The sequence below is a fragment of the Ammodytes marinus genome (genome assembly GCF_949987685.1).
Source record: "Ammodytes marinus genome assembly, chromosome: 4".
Classification (NCBI taxonomy): domain Eukaryota; kingdom Metazoa; phylum Chordata; class Actinopteri; order Uranoscopiformes; family Ammodytidae; genus Ammodytes; species Ammodytes marinus.
Genome location: NC_137233.1, coordinates 28,732,826 through 28,757,104, shown reverse-complemented (window position 1 = coordinate 28,757,104; position 24,279 = coordinate 28,732,826). Strand labels below are relative to the sequence as shown.

General features: G+C 42.0%; 1 protein-coding gene across 1 annotated transcript; it reads left to right on the top strand.

Moving 5' to 3' along the window:
- The first annotated feature begins 4,983 nt into the window (after nucleotides 1-4,983).
- ccdc3b (coiled-coil domain containing 3b) lies at nucleotides 4,984-23,806 on the top strand. The gene is made up of 3 exons (XM_080026287.1): nucleotides 4,984-5,613; nucleotides 10,454-10,628; nucleotides 22,046-23,806. Exons 1-3 carry the CDS (start codon nucleotides 5,255-5,257, stop codon nucleotides 22,340-22,342), a joined length of 831 nt encoding a protein of 276 aa, XP_079882413.1. The 5' UTR covers nucleotides 4,984-5,254; the 3' UTR covers nucleotides 22,343-23,806.
- Nucleotides 23,807-24,279: the final 473 nt, after the last annotated feature.

Below are 24,279 nucleotides of genomic sequence, written 5' to 3'. Positions count from 1 at the left end.
TAAGTAAAGAGCCAGCATCCTGTCACCCTCTGTGGATAGCTACTTCAGGGCACTTTGTCTGATATGAAAATTACATGAATCATACTGTATGACAGGGCCTTCATACAAATGAACACCATTGGTTAGACAGGGAGAGTTAGACACGTAGAGAGAGGGGAGACCTCTTACTGAAACAAAATAAATTACATAGATGTTTAGGAAGGACTCTTACTGAGAAATTTAAATAAATGTTCCTTTAATCTGTAATTTATATCCGCGATTTACTAAATAATTTGACAAAAAGAGCAAAAATGCATATGATATACATTTACTTAAATGTTCAAATAGAGAATACCTGTTGAGAATGGTTAGTTTGCACTAAATCGATAAGTAAATATATATTTCTAAATATTTGCTACAATATATTTTAAATTAAAACTAATATTGGTATACTCTTGAGAAAATATACATTGGTTATGTTTATGTATTGGAATAGTGTATATGAACAGTTTACAACATATTCTCATTCTATTTTCTAACATATTGGAGACCTACTTCTTTATAGTTCCATCTAATTATCAAGTCTCGGCTGCAACAATAAACAGTTTATAACAAAAACAACTGGAGGAAACAAATACAACATCTTTATCGCAATTCTAAGTATTTTCATTTTAAAGAATGAAAACTATGCATTATGCATTCTTGAAGAAAATCATTTTCAGTGTGGGAAATCTTTTTTCAAAAGGTTGTCTTGGGGATCATTTTTAGATGTAAAATACCCTGCTTGCTGTAATGTTGTTATTTTTCACTGATATATAATCAATCATTGATTCCAGAATGCTCTTGGGAAATTCTTCTTGACCCATTGACAACATTGTCATCTTGTGCTCTTCATTAAGACTACATCCCAGATCCTTCTTCCACCACAGCTCCCCCTGCAGGGCTCTGCTACAAGGAAAAAAAGGTTTTTGATTTATGCTTTATTCATCAACCTATTGCATAGTTTGACTTTTATTTATTTGAAAACAACACAATGAAGTTAAGAGTCACCACCAAATCATTGCAACTTACGTTGTTTATTTCTTGCTGAGCAACCCCTCCATTATACAGCAGGCTGGAAATCTCCGCCTATATAAATAAATTACATGTATTCCAAACTTAGGTCATATTACACAACATTACCATATACTCTGATTACTAAATATCATCCACAAAGTTATTTTCAGTGTATGTCTCACCACAAAAACAAAAATGCTTTATGGCATGTCTTTATGTCCTAAGTGACAGAATTCCTTGTTGACCACATTCCACCTCTCGGCCGGCTTTTATGCAGGTCATCTGATATTTGCAGCAGGTGCACTAAGTAACAAAGTCGATGTTAATGGCCTGCCTTCACTCTGTATGCACATTGTAAGCCCTGTATGTAGTTACACAGTAATGGTAAATGCCTCACTGACTTGCCTTATTCAGTTACACCTTATCCCTGTGGAACAGAGGAATGCTTCTCTTAAGTCCTGGTTGTGGAAGTGGTCTTTTTTTCACCATGTGTAGTTTTATGTGGACAGACTGTCCATCTGTGCAGAGACCCAGCATGCATTCCAAACACACTGATGGCCCCTTTTTAGCTGTAACCCTCCTTTTGACACCATATGCAGTTACTGACATCTACACTTCTTTGGAAAAAAGAGAACTTTCAGTGGGCAATTCTGCATGGAGAATTGCCGAATATCTACTCAAACAATCACTTGTGGTTTGAAATGTATATTCGTTAACTGTGATTGAATCAAGATCTTGACATTGATTAAGGGGAATATTAAAAGTAATAGAAAGAGAAAAAAGAAAGTCATAAAGAACAATATTTAAGACAGAATTAGTGTTTCTCCAAGACCTAAAAAAATCAATGCAGCTTTTTGCTAACATCTGTAAAACCTATTTGCAGGTACATGTTTGCAGTGAGGAGTCCCCTATTTAGCAGAAAATCTTAAAAAGTGTGCAAATGACATGGCAAACTTACATATTCCACATCCGCCTCTATCTCTTCTCCGGCCTGGCTGGACTCACTGCAGCCTCCAGGAAAACACTCGGAATCACGCTTTTCCCTTATTTTGTGAAGGAAGTCCGTTGCTGTGGATTTTCTCAGCAGTGCTGTTACAAGTGAACAGGTAACACAAGAGATGCATTCAAATTCCCAGATCATAGCCAAGTGGTTAAAAATATCATGTCATTCTGTGTCACACAAAAAAAAAAACATCTCACCTCCCTCACAGATGTAGGGGATCATAAGCATCACGGTTAGCATCGTCGCAGCCATGTCCTTCATGCAGACTCGCTCAGGATTGAGTGTTGTGCCCCCTTTGCAGCTCCTGGCACTTTTGTGTTTGTCACCTGAGAAATTCCCAACGCCCCCCCTGCGTAGTCCCCAAAGAATTCCAAGGGGGAAAACCGACACAGGATGGATTTGTACAGAGCATTGGGGAGGGATGAAACTTGATAGTGAGTGGAGTACACATCATAACTATCAGCACATTGTTTTCCAAGGGCCTTAGAAACCATGGATGGAGAGAGGAGAAAACTGTTTGCACGTCTATTTGCGGTCGAATTTGAAAGTCCTATGAAAAGCTTTTGGTTTGGAAAGAGTCGATAACATTTTGAAGGTCTATTTAATATGTCAAAACTTTGAATTTGTGGAGTTGTGATTGTTTGTTTGTTTAAAATTTAAATAAATAAATAAATAAAAATCTCTTTGAATTTGCAGTAATGTGTCACGTCTTACTTACCTGTACAACGTATTTCATTAAGCTACTCTAAATTGCTTGACTATAACATTCTGAAAAAAATCCTCTGTACAGTGAATACATAAGCGCATAAACACCCAAATAAATGATCTGATCCATACTTGGATTGTTTAAAGGTGAAGTAAGCGATTTATTTATGTTAATATTTTGTTAATTGTTAATATTGTTGTATTGTTGTTAATATGTTAACATATAATATAAGTGTTAAATCGCTCTTTATTGATACAGAGATCACTTACATATAGTGTGCGCGTTTCATAAAGCCGATTTCTCAGTCACCCGCTCTGCATGTAATCTGCTAACAAACTTTTCGGGGATCCCGACACTGATATCCAATCAGAAGAGAGAACGCCACAAACCGGCACCCGTCTCGCTGCCGGTGCACGGCAGAGCAACAGATCGGTGAATGTTTATGCGCCTACAATGGCGGAGCAGGTAAAAATCCTTCCCAATGTCTATTTTGATGTTTTTTATCATGTTTTATCACACTTACTTATCTGAGATGATGCCAGATGCCAGATAACTCGCTGCATGAAGACCGCAGTGCATTAATGTGATGACGTGGGGACGAAGGAGGGGACTGCTAACTACAGTCAGTGACAGGAAGTTAGCTAAACTGACCATTCCGCTTACTGAACCTTTAAGATACATGGGAATTATATAAATAGGCTAAGTAAATATGCAAATGTTTGAATATGATGGATTAGGGTATGTATTATCCATTAGATATAGGCATAAATGTTCCTTTTGCAAACTAATTTAAGAGTTTAATCATCTATTATATTCCAATGTAGTTTGCATAGGCTATTCTTAACTTAACTTAACACGTTTTGTGTGACACCGGATTCGAACCTATGTATGCCTAGGCAATATTGAGCCGAAGAACTGAGCCGTCGCGCTAGAGCCAATCAATGAAATGCCTCCCTGCTACCAAGAATTGCGAGAGACAATCGATTGCTGAAATAGCTCATATGTCGCACAATCCTACCAACATAACCTCGCCGTACGGCGGTTCGCCTCCGGCGTCACCTAAATAATTTTCAATTCAGACTTTGCAAACTACATTGGAATAGATGATTATACTCTCTATAATAACGTAACATTTCACAAAAGAAGCACAATTGTAAGCCTATTCAAACGCTTTTACGTTTGCCTACCGTTACACCGTACACTTAAATGTTTTGGGATTTTCAGTACACTAGTTTGTATTTAGCCTATTTGCACCCAAAGGCAGAAGACTAGCTCGGTCCCTTCATTAGGCAATACCTCTCAAACTTTTCGCATAGGCCTAAATTGAAAACCGCTTTAAACAAGGAGGCTATATGTGTTACGTGGGACTCTTGTTAACAGACAGCATATTAAATGTCTTTCTTTGTATGCTGAATGTCTTCGGTGCATCACGTTATTGATGCGTTCAGAACACAGTCAAAGCAGGAATACACAAAAGTCGAGCTAGCCAGGAGTCGAACCTAGAATCTTCTGATCCGTAGTCAGACGCGTTATCCATTGCGCCACTAGCCCATGGATCTTCGGGGTGCAAGATGTTCTATAAGGAGTTCTCACTCTAGTGGTTTTTTTTCTCGTTTTTTTTTCGGTCTAAACAAAGATTGTGTATTGCGCAGAGTTCTTCCTCGCATGCTTTGTAAGTTATATCGGAATCAGCCTATACACGTACTACAGCCTACCAGCCTTCCTGACCTCCAGATGGACATGACGCGAGAGCAACCTTGTAGGCTAGCCTACATGTTTCCACACGAAGACTGGAGTGTGCCCCCGAAATTGTTGAAGCAATCTACCAGCGAAATACACATTGATAAAGGAAAGGAAAGTAGCGTAAACCAACTCAACTCCCGTCCTTGTTCAGCCATACTTGCATATCGCCACTAGAGGGCGCTACTGACCTATCCAAAAATTAAAAACTTTTTTTTAGGCTATATATTTTGCTAGACCCATGGACCGTAGCCTAACAACGGGGTTTTGATGTATAGCCTAGGCCTATAATATGATTGCCACCTAATGTCACAATATTGTAGCTGTAGGATTTGTTTGTAGGTTTACTAAGTTTGTGCTTAGCCCATGCTTTTTGTTTGCTCCTCCGTGGTGTAGACTCATTTCCAAAGGTGAGAGGCAAAGTTTGTAGAAGGGGGATGCTGGTGTGAATGGGCTGATCCACTGATCGCAGGTATTGTATCTGGAGGAGGGAGCGAGGACCGCACAGAGCAGAGACGCTAGGCGTAGGCTACAGACAGTCCGGGACTATAGTTTAATGTGTAAAACCTTTCTTTAAGTTGACTTACTGTGAATGTCACTTGAGTCAGCATCGTTGGAAGAATGCAAATGGTGTGAGAGCCCTGCAGTTCGCCCCCCCCCCCCCCCTCCCTTCTTCTTCTGATTTGTTCGTGATTTCATCCATCAGCAGCATCGCAGCGCGTTTCGGTGCGCCTCACTGACCCACAGTCGTCTCTGATCTCTGCCGGATCATGTGGATTGTTCTTGCGCTTATTCTGGCAGCGACCGGTCCTGATGGGAGCTGGGGATGTCAGCTGCCCCACGACTGGAGACCGCAAACAGAAGCGTGCCGCGCCGAGCTGGCGGAGATCATAGTGTTTGCCAAGGTGTTGGCACTGCACGAGGAGTCTTACAGCGTGTATAACTACCTGCCGAGGGAGAGCGACACCAACATGTTTTTCTCCGCCGAGATTGAGCTGCTGTGCGACCAGGCGTGGGGCAGCATGCTGGAGGTCCCCGCTGGCTCCAGGTTTAATGTAACCGGCCTGGGCTACTTCCACTGTTTCTCCTACAGTGTCACCAAAAACAACAACTACTACTTCTTTCTAAGGTGAGAAAGCCAGGTATGCCCACTCCCCACTCTTCTGATCTATTATGATTTATTGCCACATATGTAGGCCTATAAAGCTTTATGAGAACAGAATGAATGGAGATTCAGTCAGTCCTCTAACAAACAAATAGGCTACCACTGTATAGGCATCCGTTAATAAAGTTATTGAAACAAAACTCTTTCATAATCGATTTCATTTATCAGCTTAGTGTTGTCATATAGGCATAAGTCTAGTTTAATGTTTTTTTTATTAGACAGTTAGGACAGACAGATGAAATGGGGCAAAGAGGGGAATGACATGCAGAGAACGACCACGGGCTGGATTCGAACCCGTGGTCTGCCTCTTCTGAGGACTGAGCCTCTATTGCGTGGCTCTACAACAAGAGCGCCCCACAATGCCCTTTACTTTCACCCTATCAGCATAAGGTTTCAAGCATAGCTTCCACAGTATTTTCTTTTGTTACGTATGCTGTGGCCTACAGTGTTAGGGTTTCAAAAGTGGTCAGTGCGAATGTTGCACATGGAAGACCCACTTGCACCTTCTTGTTTAAATGGTTTAGAAAAAAACTACATTTTCTATTCCGGCTGAGTGCATATAACATGCAAATGAAACATTTTCTGTTCAAGTGGACAACGCTTTAGGAATATTGCAGAAATGCTTAAGAATAAAATCAGACTTCATCGTTGGCAGATTTTCTGAAGACTAGAGTCATACAGCAAAGATGACAGGAATGCCTCATTTTAGAAGGCATATCCATGAATGGTAAAAAGTTAATGAGTGATGGAATGATTTGGTAACCCAGATTGCAAAAGGAAACGACATTCCATATTTCAATCTGTGTAAACATGGGAAACAATGGGGTATGTAATGTTAAGGCATGCATGTCAAGTTGTCCTCTGCAAAACTAAATATTAATTACACATAGAAACAGTGGGGCGCCTCCACCAGTCCCTCCTGCACCCTTGAGGTAAAGTATAGTTTGTAGTATAGTTAAAGGTGCTGTATGCGGAATGGTTCTTTTAGCTAACTTCCTGTCAGTTACTGCAGTTAGTTATCTATTATCATCTCAGATCCATAAGTGTGATAAAACATGATAAAAACCATCAAAACAGACATTGGGAAGGATTTTTACCTGCTCTGCCATTGTAGGCGCATAAACATTCACCCATCTGTTGCTCTGGCGTGCACCGGCAGTGAGACCATGAGTGAGACGGGTGTCGGTTTGTACCATTCTATCTTGTGATTGGATAAAAAATGTTGGGATCCTCCAATAAGTTTATTTGCCGATTACATGCAGAGCAGCTGACTGAGAGATCGGCTTTATGAAACGCGCACATTATGTAAGTGATCACTGTATGAATAAATAGCGATTTAACACTTATATTAACATAAATAAACCGCTTACTTCACCTTTAAATCACTTTCTCTGTCAAAACTGGGCATTCGATATAAAGCACTTCAAATGTGAATGTGAATGAACAAAAACTCAAACGAACACTCAACGGTTGTTTAATTAATTTTGGATTAGTCCATGAGGTGCCGTCAAGCCCCCAAGGTCTCCAGGTCTCACAAAGAGACACTTGAATTAAATCATTGTAGGGTCCACCATCTGTCCCTCTGAGCTCTGGACCTCCCTGACAAGTAGTACATCTGTTAGAGTTCAATATTGAAGCTAGAAGAAGGATATTCAGTCCATTAAGTGGTAATAAACCGTTGGGGAATGTCTATAAAAGGCAATGTTCTTTAGTAGTTTTGGTGGCCCAGAGGACAATGCATTTTGAGCAAAATCTACATCGGTGTAGATAGAACATCTCTTCATAAATGATATTCAAAGGCCTGTTCGATCATTGTTGCCTTTTTTTAATGGTGGGGTGGAAAGCTGGCAGAGAGGGAAGGGAAAAGACACTGAATATACTGGAAAAATTGCCATTACATTATATTGTGCCGTTTGTGTCTTAACCGCAAACCCACCAGGACACCCCCAGTAATGTGTTCAAGTCTTGGAGTTAACTCTCGTCCTCTGTGCCTGACCCGCGTCTCCAATGGAAACCAGCAAGTCTTCAGACCTGTGCTGCGATCCGTCATAAAAGGAAGTAAAGGTTTCTCAGAGGATTCCGTCCATCGTCGGCCAGTACGGAAACTTTTTGAGTCAAAAGCAGAGGAATTGGCACCGTCCGCAGCCATTCTCTTTTAATTAGTATCTGTCCATGTGATACCATATTTATTTCAGGTTCGTAATGTATTTCATAACCTGCCAAAATCTTCCACTCGGATTTCAAAAAAACGCATGTGGCAGGTTAATTCTCAAAATGTCAGCGTTGGACAGAAACATCGCTGTTGCTCAGGAAACGTCTGTTGCATTCCAGCCAGTGTAATTATAGAGCCAGACATTTCCCAACAGCTTGAAGTTATAGACCTACAAAGAATTCTCATTCAGGAGAGCTATCAGAACACCGACGGCCAGCGGTGGGACCACCTTTCGTTCTGGTGAAACGCACAAATGTGACGCTCGATGAAGTGAGCGTGCGCTGACAGGTCTTTAAGACATTTCCCTCGTATTCTGCCTTTTCTCTCTAATAGGCCTAGATGAAGAGTTAGATATATTCAGAGGGGGGGGGGGGCATCGGAAAGCATTCCTGAAGGTTAATGTCTGGCTGTCCCACATGAGGGTCTGCAGCAGGGGCCAACTACAATACTGTTCTCTTTAGCATATGTTTCACATCATCATATGCACAGAATCGCACTCGCATGTGTGATCTTGTTTGATGGCGGCTTAAAGACTTTTAAGATGATTTCACTGGTTTAATTTAATCGCACCTCCAGGGATGACTTTGCTCTCCTCCTGTTGTGATGGGTGAAAACATCCGGACTTTATACCTGTAATCAGCCAGGCGATCACCGGCAGAAACCTCCTGAGGCCATAGTCCCAACTAAGCTCTCTTTAAATACAGACCTGAGGATAATTAAGAAGCAATGATTCCTCCAGTAAGCCAAAGCAGTAATCTTTTGTTGCTGTTTACCAGGGAAACGACAGAGAGCAATCCCCCCCCTAAAAATGCCCACTATACCCACATTTTCCTTTGCGCAAGACTTCAGCCCACAAAGGATTTAGACCTATGGGAAACAAAACATAGTCCAGATGGGTATTGAATAGAGTTTGAATAATTAAGGACTTTCATTAACCTCTTTTGGCTACAAAGGAATGTGGCCTGTAACTGACTTTGCTTTGGTTTGCATGCTAATAACAACAGAGGTCATTCCATTTGTTGTTCTAAAACCATGTTTTTCATGTTCATTGTTTTTCTGTGTGGAGAGTTACCGGAAAATATATTTATCGCTTTCATCTTTTTGCTAAATTTAACATTTCAGCCAAAAGGCATTTAGCTTAGCCAAGCACAACCTCCGCAAACAGGATGAAACTGCTTCAGTTTTCTGTATGGACTAAACAAAGAAGATATAACGTGTTAATAAGTGGTCTTAGTGGTGCTGTTAGATGAATTTTGTCACCTTTTTTGCCTTTTCAACAAAGCATGGACAAGGCATGCAAGCTGTTTCATTTGTTCCAGACTAGCTAAGCTAACCTTCTACTGCCTTTACCACCATAATTACCAAACAGATAAGTGGTATCCATCTTGTCATCTAAAAAGGCAAATAAGTGTAAGTTCCAAAATATCAAACTATTCTAACTATCCCCCCCAAAAGAATGTTCTTTTACCCGCTATGTTATGTGTCACCAGAACACCCATGCATTCATAAAGAGTAAATGTCAACATTCATGAGATACGGCCCAACAAATTGTCTTCGCATGTGGGGCTCTGTGGCATTTGCTAACGTGAAACTCACCGTCATAAACCTAAAACAGATGAGTATAGAGTTTCAAAGGAGTGTCGTTGTGGCCCCGTCTGCAACACTGAGTCCAAGACTCTGCAAGCACAAGCCAAAACTAAAAAGTTCTCATGGCAGTCTAAAGTGGACATCTATTTCCTGTTATGAAATCCCCAACAACACTGTCTCAGACCAAAATAGTCTTTTCAATCTATCATGAGCATACGCTCCCAGGACAGGAACATGGAGAAAAATGCAACTGAGAATCTCCCTCAGGACCTTTAAATGAGACAGATTGAGAGCTCTGCTCAAGCCATATGTTTGCTGTAAAACTTTATCTCCTTAAATAGGTTTTTAACTTCTCTGTCAAAAGGAAACAACTGAAAACATTTAGGTGAGGTATGTGGTACATTTGTACTGCTAGTCCAGACAAGTTCCCCTGGAGTCACTATTCCTTCTGACCTCCTGGTCAGCCTACTTGCAATTGACCTTTGCCCTCCCATATGTTGAAGCTAAACATCAGCTTGCTTTGTGCTCAAGACGCACACATACAAATACACAGTCTCTTAAAGGGACAACCAAACCTTTCCCTCAAGGGATTCGAGATGGAATCCAGATGTATGGAAACGTGCTGCCTTAAGACTTCCTCCCTCACACACTTCACATTGTAGGGGAAGATATGAAACATGCACAGTAAATCCTTTTGGCTTGTAATTTATTGGCTTGACTCATCGACATAATGCTTGAATTTGTATAAAAAGAGACTCAGGGTCTGTAAACAATTTTGCATGGATATGTTTTTTCTTTTTTCAAAAAAGCTTTCCTATTGACTCCCATTGATATGTCTGTCCACTTTTTTTAATAGAATAGGTAAAACCTTTCCATTTAATTGATTTAAGAATGTCTCCTGATTACATTAAGTAACACATGCGTCTACATCTGCTTCTGTTTTTACACATGCACAACTTTATCCCTGATTTTTGTCTTGTATCAATAAAATGTGTTCGTTTCCAGGATGGACGAGAACTACAACATAGTCCCGCATGGAGTAAACTTCCAGGACCCCATCTTCCCCGACACGGCAGAGATCCATCGCATGTTTAGCAGCCTTTTCCAGTTTTCCAACTGCACGGCTGGTACTCAGGTCCACAGCTACAGCCCAGAGTATGAGGCTCAGGAGGACAGCCGGGTATGTAGCCCATCCAGACCATAAATCGATTACTAATGTTGAAAAAGCCTTTGGCCTCATTTGAAATGGATTTCTCATATTCCATTTGTGAAATTTACATCTATTCTGAATCTGTTGGAATGTATTAAGGTGGCACCAATTTGGAAACGGAACCCCCAATAGCTTCAAGTTTTGTGGTGCACACATAAGAGGATTCACATCCTGTTTTTGTTTTTCGTTTTTTTTTCTTCATAGGAACACTATGAAGAAGCTGGCAAGTTGAATATTTTCCAAATGCATGGGAAACCAAACACACATTTCCTGAGGTTTTGGCTAGACAAAGAAATCCCCATGTTTAAAGGGAAAATCCACTTAAAAACATTGTTTTGGCCAGCTCTTTGGCAAACCCTTTTGTTGTTTAATGGAGTATTTTCCTTTACCCACAGTCGAGGACACTAATGTAGAAGTAAATAAGTTAATGTAGAGACATGTGCAGTCCAATTACAATGGTCTTTGATAGGCCACAGAACACTCAAGCCAGGTTTGGGTTTCAGTCCCTCACAGTGAAATATCAAGTGTAGTTTTAGGAAGATTTTCAGCCAGGGGCGTTTCTAGGTTTTTGAAAGATCCGGGGCTTAGCCCAGGCCGGTCACGTTGATGCGCGTTGTGACCGCATGCGTGTGACCGCATGCGCGTTGATGCGGTCACGTTGATGCGCGCGCACACGCGCGGCAGTTTTTTTTATGCTTTTTTAACCCAAATAAACAATTGTTGCAGGTCCCAGGGGGTTGGGACTCTACAGCAGATAACGTTATAATTCTCTGTTAACAAACATAAATGAGTCAGTACACTTCTGCAGCCGGTCTCATTCCCTGTTGACATGAGAATCATGTATTGACATAAATATTAACTGTTAATTTCATATCATATCTTCATATTTTACTTTCATGTACAAAGCGGTCATGTAGACTACAGATGAAAAAAATAGATATAGTAGCAGGCTTAATGCCTCTGGTACCATCACACTAATACAGTCACTAACGTTAGCTAGCTAGAGCATTCTAGCCGCAGACAAAGTACAAGTAGGCTACATTTACCATAAGTAAGGTTTTCAAAACGTTTACAGACATTTGAATTACTGACATATAATAAAGACATTGTGAAATCTAGGGCTTGTGCTTACTACTCACCTGTTGTAAACACTGAGAGACTGGCTGGCTGCTGAAGTGTACTTACGCACTTGTTGCTCTAGTCTGTTCTGGTGCGGTAAATGAGGGGCGTTCAAGGACCGTCGGAAATTCGTTTTTTTTTTTTTTTTTTTTTTTTAATTAGATTCGGGGCTAATCAAATTAGATCCGGGGCTAATCAAATTAGATCCGGGGCTTTAGCCCCGAATAAAACAGCCTAGCGACGCCACTGTGTTCAGCAATCAAGCCAGTCGGAATTCATCACATGAGGAAGAGTAACATTTGTAAACCAGATCCAGTGTCGCAAGCAGTGGCGGCTCCTGACAATAATCTCAGGGGGGGCAATTGTTGCCATGATGGGAAATATGACCCAAAATGAACCTAAATCAGATAGCATATGACAATGTCATATTGCATTTAACTGTTTGTTTTTCCTGTTCATCTGGCATAACCACTCTGGCAACATTAGACAAGCATTGCACTGTACAGTATTTTTGGAAATTAAGTTAGTTAATTTCTTGAATAAAATTATTTTAGCTCTAAAATGATTTAATTATCCGGCTGTGGCCATCACAGATAACTTGTCATCTACCAGTGTGCTCCTCAGATAGGCTTCCTTTTAAAAGTTAGGAGACAAAAATGGATGCTGGCATAGCATGTGCAACATTAACAGTGCTAATCATCACATTGGTTTGGGTTACTACTGTCTACAGCACTTGGTAGGCGGGTTTATGTCGGACGGTGAAAGCAGCTGTCAGCTAAACGACGATCAACAGCTGATCGCCGTTCAATAGCCGATCAGCTGTTGAACGGCGCTGGCTCGTATATGCAGATTGATGTTTAATGTTTGTTTTACCTTTTCTGAGAGATGATGCATAGGGGTGACACCCAAAGTTATCCATGCGGTCTCTGTGCTGCCATCAGGATGGATAAAAAGCCAGTATACAGTCCATATCATCATGCAGTGGCAGCAGGACAGAGCGTTAGCGCATTAGCATCCTGCTAGCCTCGTTAGCCGTTCAAACGAGCCCCGTGAAAATCCGCGTTTATACGATCCCCCAATCCATCTTGGTAGATACTTGCTTGATGGTTACATTTTGTCTGGGAAAGACCTAGTCCGAGTCCGATCAAGTAAGTAGCTTGCCAGCCTAGCCTGAGTTGATATAAAGTTGTGTTGGTCTTGAATATGACCGCTCTGGGCTGCATACTGGACATGTGACTGTATCAGTCACTGTAATTGGTTTATTGTTTACTGTACGTATGACGACAACACGTTAGGGCGACCACCCCCGGAACCCATAGAGATTGCATTGCGAGGCTTGCAGTTTGAAAAAAAAAAGTTTTACATTGATGTCTATGAGAGCGCTGGGGGCGATTTTCAACCAGCCCGACATCGCCCCAGAGTGACGGTACAGAGCACAGACGCTGATTGTACAATGATATTCAGACTTAGATGCAGGTAAAAACTGTATTGAAATCATAAATTATGATTATTAATACAAAAAAAAAAAAAAAAAACATCATTATTATTCATTATTATATTTTCGTTTTTTGCTGATATGGCTCAAGGAGGGCGGCGCCCTATCGCCCTCTATGGGCGAGCCGCCACTGGTCGCAAGATATGATGAATATACAGAGTAGAGGACGACTTAGATTAGACATAAATGAATACGCTTCAGCAGCAGTGCACCATGTAATTGATGACTTTTTACCTAAACAGCACTGGCAAACATCAACACCTTTAGCTCATTGGCTCTATAAATTTCCTGCACCTCATCTCAGAGTCCACGTGTCAGTACAGAAATGGTTTCCAGTCACTCACCACCGCTTTATCCCCTTTAATGAATCTAAACCTTTGGCATAATCCCCCTGATTTAGGTCAGTCTTCTTCTGTCTGTTTCCAATCATTCGCTCACTACTCATACAAGAATCTGCCATGGGTAAAGACAATGAAAACATGGTTTGTATTTCCATTTACATCAAACTTTTGGGTCAGGCCTGTGATTAGAATTACAGAGCGACATTAAAATGTCCTCTCTGCTTTCTTACATCATTCCCGTGATTAGGTTTCCTCCTAGCAAAATAAAAGCAGACTTTGATCTTTAGTGGTAGTGCGCACTGCGCAGCCATTGTTTGGACAACTGACCTCGACTCACAGCATAACAGATAACATATTTGAATCCGCTGACAACCAAAGTAAATCAAATAGGGATGTAGTTATCTTGAAATGTAAAACCAAACAATCAGCGATAAAAAACATTATTTTAACAAGCAGGATTTTTCCCACAGTTTTGCAGAGCTACAAAACCCCCTCCTGATTCCATGGCCTAATACGAAGGCAAAAACTAATTGCTGCTCGCAAGATTTCAGCTTCAGTTAATGTGATCTAACAGAAACAAATGATTTTAATACCCAAATGTGCAGACACTCATCGGTTTTTCCTCAGAAAGGTTTCAAACATGCCTCCTCCGATACGGGATACGACACTTGAAGGCTTCAGCCCCCGCACAAAATATAAACCCTTTTTTGTTTTGTCCATGTTGCAGTTGAGTTTGGTTAACATCATTGAAAAACCCTGCTGGGTACTGAGGGTGGGCCACGTGGATCCATTTTGGGGCCCTGTCATCTGGAGATTTAAGAAGAAAAAAATTACGTGCGAGAAGGGAATATCGAATAAAAGTGCTATGTAACAGAGTTACTGTATTGAAGGAAATGTAGGAATCAGACTAGGATATAAAAGTTAGGATATACTGTACTGGTCCGAGCTGCTTTGATTATGATCATTTGACCAGACTGAATGAAGGTGCAATATTAATGTCAAAGTAATGTTTATCCTGGTGCAAGTATGGAACAATTGGCAATGTCAATTGCAAGTTTAATTCAAAACACTCTATAACTTCAAAACATTCACAATACTAACCATTTACCTGCCAATAACTGACTTAGTGTGTTGTTATCATTTCACTTCTCAATGTAATGCAATGCATTTAGCTTATACTATATAACATGCACTTGCACTCAATTTACTCAATTATCAAGCTACCGGTTGTCTTTACATTGCATGGGTATAATAACAATTGTGACTTCTGACCCAAAGCTCACATTCATATGCGAGGGCTGAAATGTAAATGCACTCAACAAAAATATAAACGCAACACTTTTGTTTTTGCTCCCATTTTTCATGAGATGGACTTAAAGATCTAAAATTCATTCCAGATACACAATTGTACCATTTCTCTCAAATATTGTTCACAAATCTGTCTAAATGTGTGATAGTGAGCACTTCTGCTTTGCTGAGATAATCCATCCCACCTCACAGGTGTGCCACATCAAGATGCTGATCTGACATCATGATTAGTGCACAGGTGTGCCTTAGACTGTCCACAATAAAAGGCCACTCTGAAATGTGCATTTTTTTGCTTTATTGGGGGTCTGGGGACTCAGAACCAGTCAGTATCTGGTGTGACCACCATTTGCCTCATGCAGTGCAACACATCTTCTTCGAATAGAGTTTATCAGATTGTCAATTGTGGCCTGTGGAATGTTGGTCCACTCCTCTTCAATGGCTGTGCGAAGTTGCTGGAGACCGCTTATGGTGGAGAAATGAACATTCAATGCACGAGCAACAGATCTGGTTGACATTCCTGCTGTCAGCATGCCAATTGCACGCTCCCTCAATGCTTGTGGCATCTGTGGCATTTTGCTGTGAGACAAAACTGCACATTTCAGGGTGGCCTTTTATTGTGGACAGTCTAAGGCACACCTGTGCACTAATCATGATGTCAGATCAGCATCTTGATGTGGCACACCTGTGAGGTGGGATGGATTATCTCAGCAAAGCAGAAGTGCTCACTATCACACATTTAGACAGATTTGTGAAAAATGTTTGAGAGAAATGGTACAATTGTAGCCTGGCATTCCCAGACCTGCCACTAGGCGCTGGCAAATTAAATTTGCTGCGCGTGTTGGTCTGGAGACGCTCCGTTGAAGCTTATCAAGACTACCAGAAATCTGGTATAACGTTTCAATTGGTTCTATCTAATATGGGCGCGCCAGAGCCCTTTATATGGTGCTCTGGGGAGGACGTAACCGGATGACGACAGTGACGTGCATGCGACGTCGAAGCTGTGATAGTAAACATCAAAGATGGCTGCGGATATGTTGTGTGAGTTTGAGACTGCTTTGGCCTCGACCCTTAACGAATTGGAAGACGGGACTCATAGCTTTCACTAGCAAGTAAGTGGAATGTTCTGTTTTGCCGACCGACAACGGCAAACGTTTAATTGAACAGTTTAACAGCTGTTCGCTAAACGAACGGGGCTTACGTCACTTGTGCATCGCTCTGATTGGTTGTAGTGCTATCCAACTGCGTGCAGTGGCATTTGAAATGCACGAGTAGGAGCCGCCCCTAGAGTTGGAAATTACTATTGATCGTCGCCAGACCCTCTATCGTTCAAGATATCAGGGTCAGGATTTCCAGGCTAGTACAATTGTGTATCTGGAATGAATTTTAGATCTTTAAGTCCATCTCATGAAAAATGGGAGCAAAAACAAAAGTGTTGCGTTTATATTTTTGTTGAGTGTAGAAACCTTTGCCTTCCAGCTCAGCTCCCTCTTCAGCACAACAAATTACTTCTGTCGATCTCACGCCCCATTTTACCCTCACTTGTGAACAAGACCCCAAGACACTTCAACTCCCTCACTTGAGGCAGCAACTCACTCCCAACCCGGAGGGAGAATTTCACTCTTTTCTGGCAGAAAACCATGACCTCATGACTTGGATGTGTTGGCTCCCATCCCGGCTCGACTCAAAGCTCCCAAGTGCGTGCTCAAGGTCATGGTCTGATGAAGCCAACAGAACCACATCATCAGAACCACACAATTCTAAAGTCCCCACACCATAGGTTCAAACAAGTCAAGGTTTTATCAGGGTGCCTTCTGGGTGCCGTCCTTTAAAGGGTTTTTCGATCACAACCAACTAGTAGAACACCCTATGGGTAGACCGGCAGTATACAGTATATCTCATCTGGTTTATGAACACCACATGATCCCCCAGGAGGACTTCAAAAAATGTTGCTGGACTACCTGGACTATCTTGCTAAGCTTGCTGCCAACCTAACCCAGAATAAGCAGTGGGAAATGGATGGATGGATATAAATTTTTTGTCTTGCTGCTCGAATGTCCATGTAACATTGATACAATAGAAAAGCTTATAATTATCATTCCCCTCCAATGCAGGTTTTATAATATACTGTAATCTGTGTGTCTGTCTCAGCTCCAGGCTCTTTCAATGGCATCTACCAAAGGATTTGTCCACACATAAATGTGGCAATGTGACTCCCCACACCTGGGCTCAATCAAAGCCAATCAGTGCCACACACACCTGATTGCAGTGAGTTGATTTCCCTCAGCCGAAAAATACGGAAAAATTGAGTGCCCTCACTGGACCACCCCTCTAAGGAACGGCACCTGACATTCCAACAGGGCCCCCAACCAACCTGGGTGGAGACGGAGGCCTCCATGGAGGTGCCAGCAGACTGGCTTAAAGCTCCCATATTGTGCAAATGCACTTTTCCGATGTTTTTGAACATAATTATGGGTCTACGGTGTGCCTACAGACTGCCAAAGTATCAAAAAAAAGAAAGCTCTCTCCTTTTCTCACTCTCCCCTTTTCTGAAACCCTCCACCTCTCCACCCAATATACTCCAGTCAGAATTCTCCCCGTTTCTGACGTCAAAAACTGGAAAGCCAGAAGCTTCCACTGTGAAGTCCACCCCCCTATTCCTTATTGGTCCACGGTCCCGAGATCCTCTCGAAAAATATTCCTTCACCCCCATGTTGTTTGCTTGTTGCTAAGCGACAAGATGCCTGTAGTACGGCAAAACATGATGAATGTTGCATAATCCACTAATTTATCTTTACCACAGCAGCCTCGTTTTTAATAACACAACGGATAGGAAGCTACTTGTGCTTTTTTTCAAACAGTGAAACTGAAATAAATGTTTTTATTGGTATTTTTGCCTGACTGGTGTATAGCTATTAGCTTTGGGACAAGCGTTCAGCTTTTGCTCATAAAAATATATTTCTATTCCCCACACCAGTCTGGAAATGCCTTGTTTTTAACAGGACAAAGGATTGGAATGTATACTGAAGAAGTTTGACTTTGAAGGTAATTTTTTCGCAGATTTTAGTAGTATTGTTAGCAGCTAGCTCCCGAGCTAGCTTCGCAGTAGCCACCATCTTTTGCAGCATTTTATTGTGAACATGCCGTTTCCATTAGCGTGTGGCTGTCAGTGCATCTGTATGAACATAGTCTTTCATGTAGACAAGGATAGGTCATGTCAAACTGTTCAAAGTGCGTTACTAGCACTAGACTTGGTTCTTCTCATGGGTAGCCTAAACCTAACTGTGCTAACAGGCTATACGTCATCATTGTTTACAAACAGACAGAGGGCGAGGCGTATCTGGCTTCGCTTCCGGACAGGGGGCGGGGGGAGCTCAAAGATTGTATATTTACGAGGGGAGCTGCAGCTCTTTTAAAAAAATAGGCCATTGTGAGATTAGCTGAACATCAGCATAGTACAATAAATTATCTGAAAGTTTTTTCAGCAAACAATTGAAGAAAATCGTATTAGGGACCACTAGGACCATATAATTTGGTGTTAAATAGAACTGAAAAGTATATAATATGGGAGCTTTAAGGCGGGAAACATGAAATGAGGGGTGGATCCTCATGGACCGGGGGAGCAGGAGGCAAGGTGGGGTTAATCCTTCGAATGATCTCGAAGGGACCAACAAAACGTGGGGCCAATTTGCGAGACTCTACCCGCAGTGGGAGATCCCTTGTGGAGAGCCACACCCTCTGACCCACCCGATAGTTTGAGGCTGGGCCGCGATTAGGGATTGGTAAAGACCGGAGCAGACCAGCAGGAGTCTTGTTTCAGGCGCAAATAGTGCAAGCCGCTAGCCTGGCATTCCAAGACCTGCCACTAGGCGCTGGCAAATTAAATTTGCTGCGCGTGTTGGTCTGGACACGCTCCGTTGAAGCTTTATCAAGAAAGCCAGAAATCTGGCGGGCGCGCCACAGCCCCTTATATGGTACTCTGGGGAGGACGTAACCGGATGACGACAGTGACGTGCATGCGACGTCGAAGCCGTGATAGTAAACATCAACGATGGCTGCGGATATGTTGTGTGAGTTTGAGACTGCTTTGGCCTCGACCCTTAACGATTTGGAAGACGGCACTCAAATCTTTCATTAGCAAGTAAGTGGAATGTTCTATTTTGCCGACCGACAACGGCAAACGTTTAATCTAACAGTTTAACAGCTGTTCGCTAAACGAAAGGGGCTTACGTCGCCTTGTGCATCGCTCTGATTGGTTGTAGTGCTATCCAACTACATGCAGTGGCATTTGAAATGCACGAGTAGGAGCCGCCCCTTGAGTTGGAAATTACTATTGATCATGGCCAGACCCTCTATCGTTCAAGATATCAGGGTCTGGATTTCCAGGCTAGCAAGCCGCCACAAACTCGCTCACAACTCTCCCCATCTGGGGCCACTAGAATTTCCATTTGAAAACTGTCACTACCTGAACACTCAAATTGTCGAGATAGGGCATCTGGCCTCAGAGTCCTCAAACCCTACTGTTTACTGAAGACTTCACTCAGCATACGCTGCAGGAACCCCATTGGGAAGAAGAGACAGAGGACAAAGTCAAGGTCTCAAGAGCCCCAAGAGTCAGGGGGGGTCACTGGGGGTAGCACAGGTGAGACCTACTGACTTGGGAAATTTTGAGGCAGAGGCGCTGGTGGCAGCAGCAGGCTCACGGCCCAAAGGTTGGAGTTGAACAGAGTCCGATTCCATCATATGAGATGCACAGTTTGAGCCCCAGCTCATCACCTTCCCAGTCCTCCAATTGATGTGAGGGTTGTGTTCCTTGAGCCATGGGTGTCCCAGAATGAGGGCTAACTGAGGTGTATCAATAAGAAAAAACCTAATCTCTTCCGTGTGATTGCCAATGCGAATGAAAATCGGGCAGGTGACCCTCTCAACCCTACCCAAAGGTTTCCCATCCACTGTGGTGATTCCGAGTGGACAAAGAAGTAAAAAAAAAAGGGTAATTTGAGCTTTCGGGGCAAGGTTTAAGTCCATAAAACTACCTTCTGCTCCTGCGGAGAAGGTGCACCAGAGTTCATCCCAAAATAACTCAAAGGACAAAAAAGTGTGACTATTGGCCACAGGAGGGGAATTATTAAGACTCGGCAAGACCTCCCCATGGGCTGACGAGTCTACCTTGTTTCCCTGCGTATTGTGTTTCTGCATTGAGGGGGCACTGGCGAATGAAGTGACCCACCCTACCACAGTATAGACAAGCGCTACTGCTCATCCGCCTCTGTCTTTCCGCTGAAGTAAACCGTGTGCGGCCTATTTGCATGGGTTCCTGATCGTCATTGTTAAGGGACCCCTCAGGCAGGTTAGGTCTTTCACGAGGGGTGTTAAACTCCTCTGACATAGGGCGGGTGTACGCCTGTTCTCTCTCTGTTGCGCTCATGGATTCTGTTGTCAATTCTAATTGCCAATGAGATTAAATCCTCAAGTGAATCCGAAACCTCACGGGTAGCGAGCTCATCCTTAACCTTCTCAGACAAGGCATGACTAAAAGTGGTTACCAGAGCCTCCCTGTTCCAACCTGATTCTGTACCTAAAGTTTGAAATTGAATTGAAAATTCTGCTATGCTTAAAGAGCCCTGATGTAACCTAAGAAGGCGTTTGGCTGCTTCCTGGCAACATACATAGGTGTTTGTAGAAACACTGGCACTAGACAAAACTCAGAAAGAACCTCTCACTACCTCTGAAGGTGAGATAATAAGCAGCACAGAGCATTGGGGGTCTCAGAGCATAATATAGACTCCCCACACCTGGGCTCAATCAAAGCCAATCAGTGCCACACATACCTGATTGCAGTGAGTTGATTTCACTATCCACTCTCATGGAGCCGAAAGTTACGTAAAGATTGAGTGCTCTCACAACCAACTGTAGGGCATCTTTGTGTGCAAAAAGACCAGTGACAGGCCATTTTAGACCCTCCGCTTCACACTACTTGGATCGTTCTGGTCCTGAACTTCATCCTTTGCATTATAAAGTTTCATACCCCTTTTCAAATCCCTTAATGGATGTAAGTAAGAGCACAAGGGGGGAAAACCACAGCTAATATTACAGCGAGTAATGTATTAACCAGTGATGTGGGCCAGAAGCCAGCAGCACATTTTTAACATTTCCTCGAAACCCTCAGAGGTTGTTATCCAATGGCAGGGAATATACATCAGTGTTTCACGCTGGACCATGTAGAAGCCTTAGGACTTGTGAAGGAAACAGGCATGCAGTCAGAGGCAGCTGGAGCAAAAGTGTTCTCCTTTGGAAGGGTTTCACAGACATGTTGGGTTTCATCTCACTCTTGTGTCTCACTGAAAAAGATGGACCGATCTTGTTAAACCATTTTTTCCCCTCAAATTTATCTTGGTCGCTACTTGCAGCTACAATGTGTGTTGTTTTTGGCTGATATAAGTTGGCCGGTAGATAAAAAAAAGCAGAGAATATGGTATACTCTCACTGGTCGTTTGATACATTTCCGTGAACTTCTCCACATCAAAAAATGTGTAATCTTAGAAATACATAATGATTAGTTCTTTGAATTTTCCCTTCCCTTTTCTTTCAGGCTTAAAGCAGCCAAAAATGTTCTTATTTTTTTTTACTCATACACAAACAGTGGAATATGCTGAGAGACTTATGAGCTGTTGGCACTGGTCAACTGCCCCAACAGCATGCCAGAAGTGTTCTCTCGTCTGACTTATCCAAAGGAAATCCAGTATCAAAAACAGAAGATCTGTCAAGTGCTACGTCACAAATGTAACAAAAACATAATAAATCTGACAATATCTTTTTGGTATGAACCGTTATGAGCCAACAACAAAGATGATTTAAGACCAAAGGCAGTGCGGGATGATTATCTGTTGGGAATCTTCCAGAAAATAAGCTGAAAATGTCCTTTCTTTGAGCAGGGACTTGCAAGTAACCTGCAAGTAAATGATCAATAATTTTAATTTCAGTGTTTCAATGTGTCACTGTCTATCACGCCTTTGCCTGATGTGCACTTAATCCAATGCCCCCTCTGTTTTTCATGATATTTCAAATGTGTTATGCTATAAAACTTGGAAAAAACAAACTAATATCTTCTCCTCTTGTCTTCACAGTTGCTGTGCTCTGCGGTGCAGAAGGCTCTGTTTGAGGAGGAGGAGAGGGTCAGGACTCTCTCCCAGCAGGTGCGTACCTTGGAGAAAGCCAACGACCACTTGAAGGAAAAGGTGAAGACCATGAAACGTCTGCTCCGCCAGGCCCAGCGAGCAACAACCACCAAGGAGCAGCAGACCCTCGGCCTCAAACAGCTCCACGAGTCAAAGACGCCCCAAAATCACCCCGACCAGGATACTATCCTGGGCCAGAAGAACCCGCCACTTAAAAAGGTCCTCTCCAGGAATCTGAAAAACTAGATTTTCTGATTTAGTTGTGCGTCAACCATATTTTGCTCCCTGTGAAGCGTTAACAACAACAACAACAAAAAAAACTGAGAGGACATGTGTGTGAAAAGCCAGGGGAAGAGAAGCAACAGCACCAGTGGTGAATTTACAGTAACAGGATGGACTGTTGTTGTAATTTCATAACATTCTTCATGTCTTCAAATGAATAAATAGTCTTACATTGAAAGGAACATGAAACATTTCAAGAAACTTGACCTTTTGTTTGCCTTAACCAAAACACTGTTTTCTTTTAGTTTCTGGTAAAATTGACCTGTGCCATTGAGACGGTCAATTACAAAGAGATCGTTCATGCCTATTTACATCCTTTTTACCTTTGTGCGTGTGTGTGCGTGTGTGTGTGTGTGCGTGTGTGTGTGTGTGCGTGTGTGTGTGTGTGTGTGTGTGAGAGAGAGAGTGTGTGTGTGTGTGTGTGTGTGTGTGTGTGTGTGTGTGTGTGTGTGTGGGAGTGGAGGGCTTTCACTTGGCCTATTATGTGTTCCCAGATGAACTAAAGTGAAGGATTAACTGCCTCTGAGATAAAGGCTTGAAAGTGGTTTCAATGGAGTAAGATCCTCATCTGAATCTTCTCTTATTTCACCCACTTCGTCCAATAGGATCATTCTATCCGATTAACTGTTGCTGTTGCCCACCTTAACCCCACAGCTTTTTCCTTATCATTGACTTACGTTCCAAAAAATGGACACAGCTTGCGGATGCACAGTTTGAACAATATGTGGACAATGTTAAAGCACTGAACATTGAATATCTTGCCTTTTTTCTGTGCTGGACACATTATGCATTGTATAAATATTAGCTACGTTGCTAACTTCAGAAGTTCTATCGTCAAAATACTTTAAACCAGCCTCTGTCTTTTGAGAGTCCCCGTTTGGGCAAGGTCATATGAACATCCCTCCTCTTTCAGTCAGAACCAGAATTTATAGGGATGTTTTTAGCTTGAAAATCTTGTGTGTGTGGAAATACATAATGTTTCAAGCATATAGGTACAGAGGAGCAGCTGTGACCTAACGTTATGTCCCATCTTTCTTATACCTTTGCCTGCTTTTCATTGACTTGTTTGATCTATTTATACCCAAGAAACTTTCCCCCAAAAGTGCTGGGATTCTTGAAACTCAGTGAGCAAAAGCGCATTCTTTTTTTCCCCTTCATGCAAGTCTGTTTATAGACATTGTATTGAATGAACGTGTCATTTTTTTTGGATTTAAACAAAAGGGTGCTGAGCACTCATTGAGTCCAGCCAGTGAGCCTGGCGTGGTACAGGATTGGCTTTTTCTGTGTCAGAAATCAAAGTTGGCTTTTTGTTAAACTTTCTGTATTTGCTTTTATATTATTATTTCAGCTTGGCTTTGCTTTGCCAACAGCATAGTCATTTGTGTTATAGTTATTGCTGTTTTTTTTTAATTAAATAAATAAATGAAATTTTACAAAACTTACTGTGTCGTTGTTTGTATTTGTACATGTACTGCAATGAACAATCCGTTACAGGAGAGAAATTCATTGAACCATTGTATTCAGTATCCTGATATAGGTGCAAACAACAGCATTTCTTGTTCAACAGTTATTTTGATTTGTCACATCATTATTTAAAAAGTAAATGTGTCTTCCCCAACAGCAGAACAAAGTGACTTCTGAGAGCACCGTAATAAATTTAAATGAAAGTTTCCAACCTCAATTGTAATGTTTCCTGCTTTTTTTGTACTCGATTCAGAGGTGATAAATGCCTTTTGGCACCCAATTATGTTTGGTTTGGTTCAGTACTAATAAATCAAAGATTTTTCAAAGTACTGGTGCAAATACAAAAGCATTATTAATCCTAAAAATAAATTGGCCCCACTTTGACCTATCAAGCTATTGTCCAGTGTACGTCTGGTGCACTTCAGGAAAGAACACTG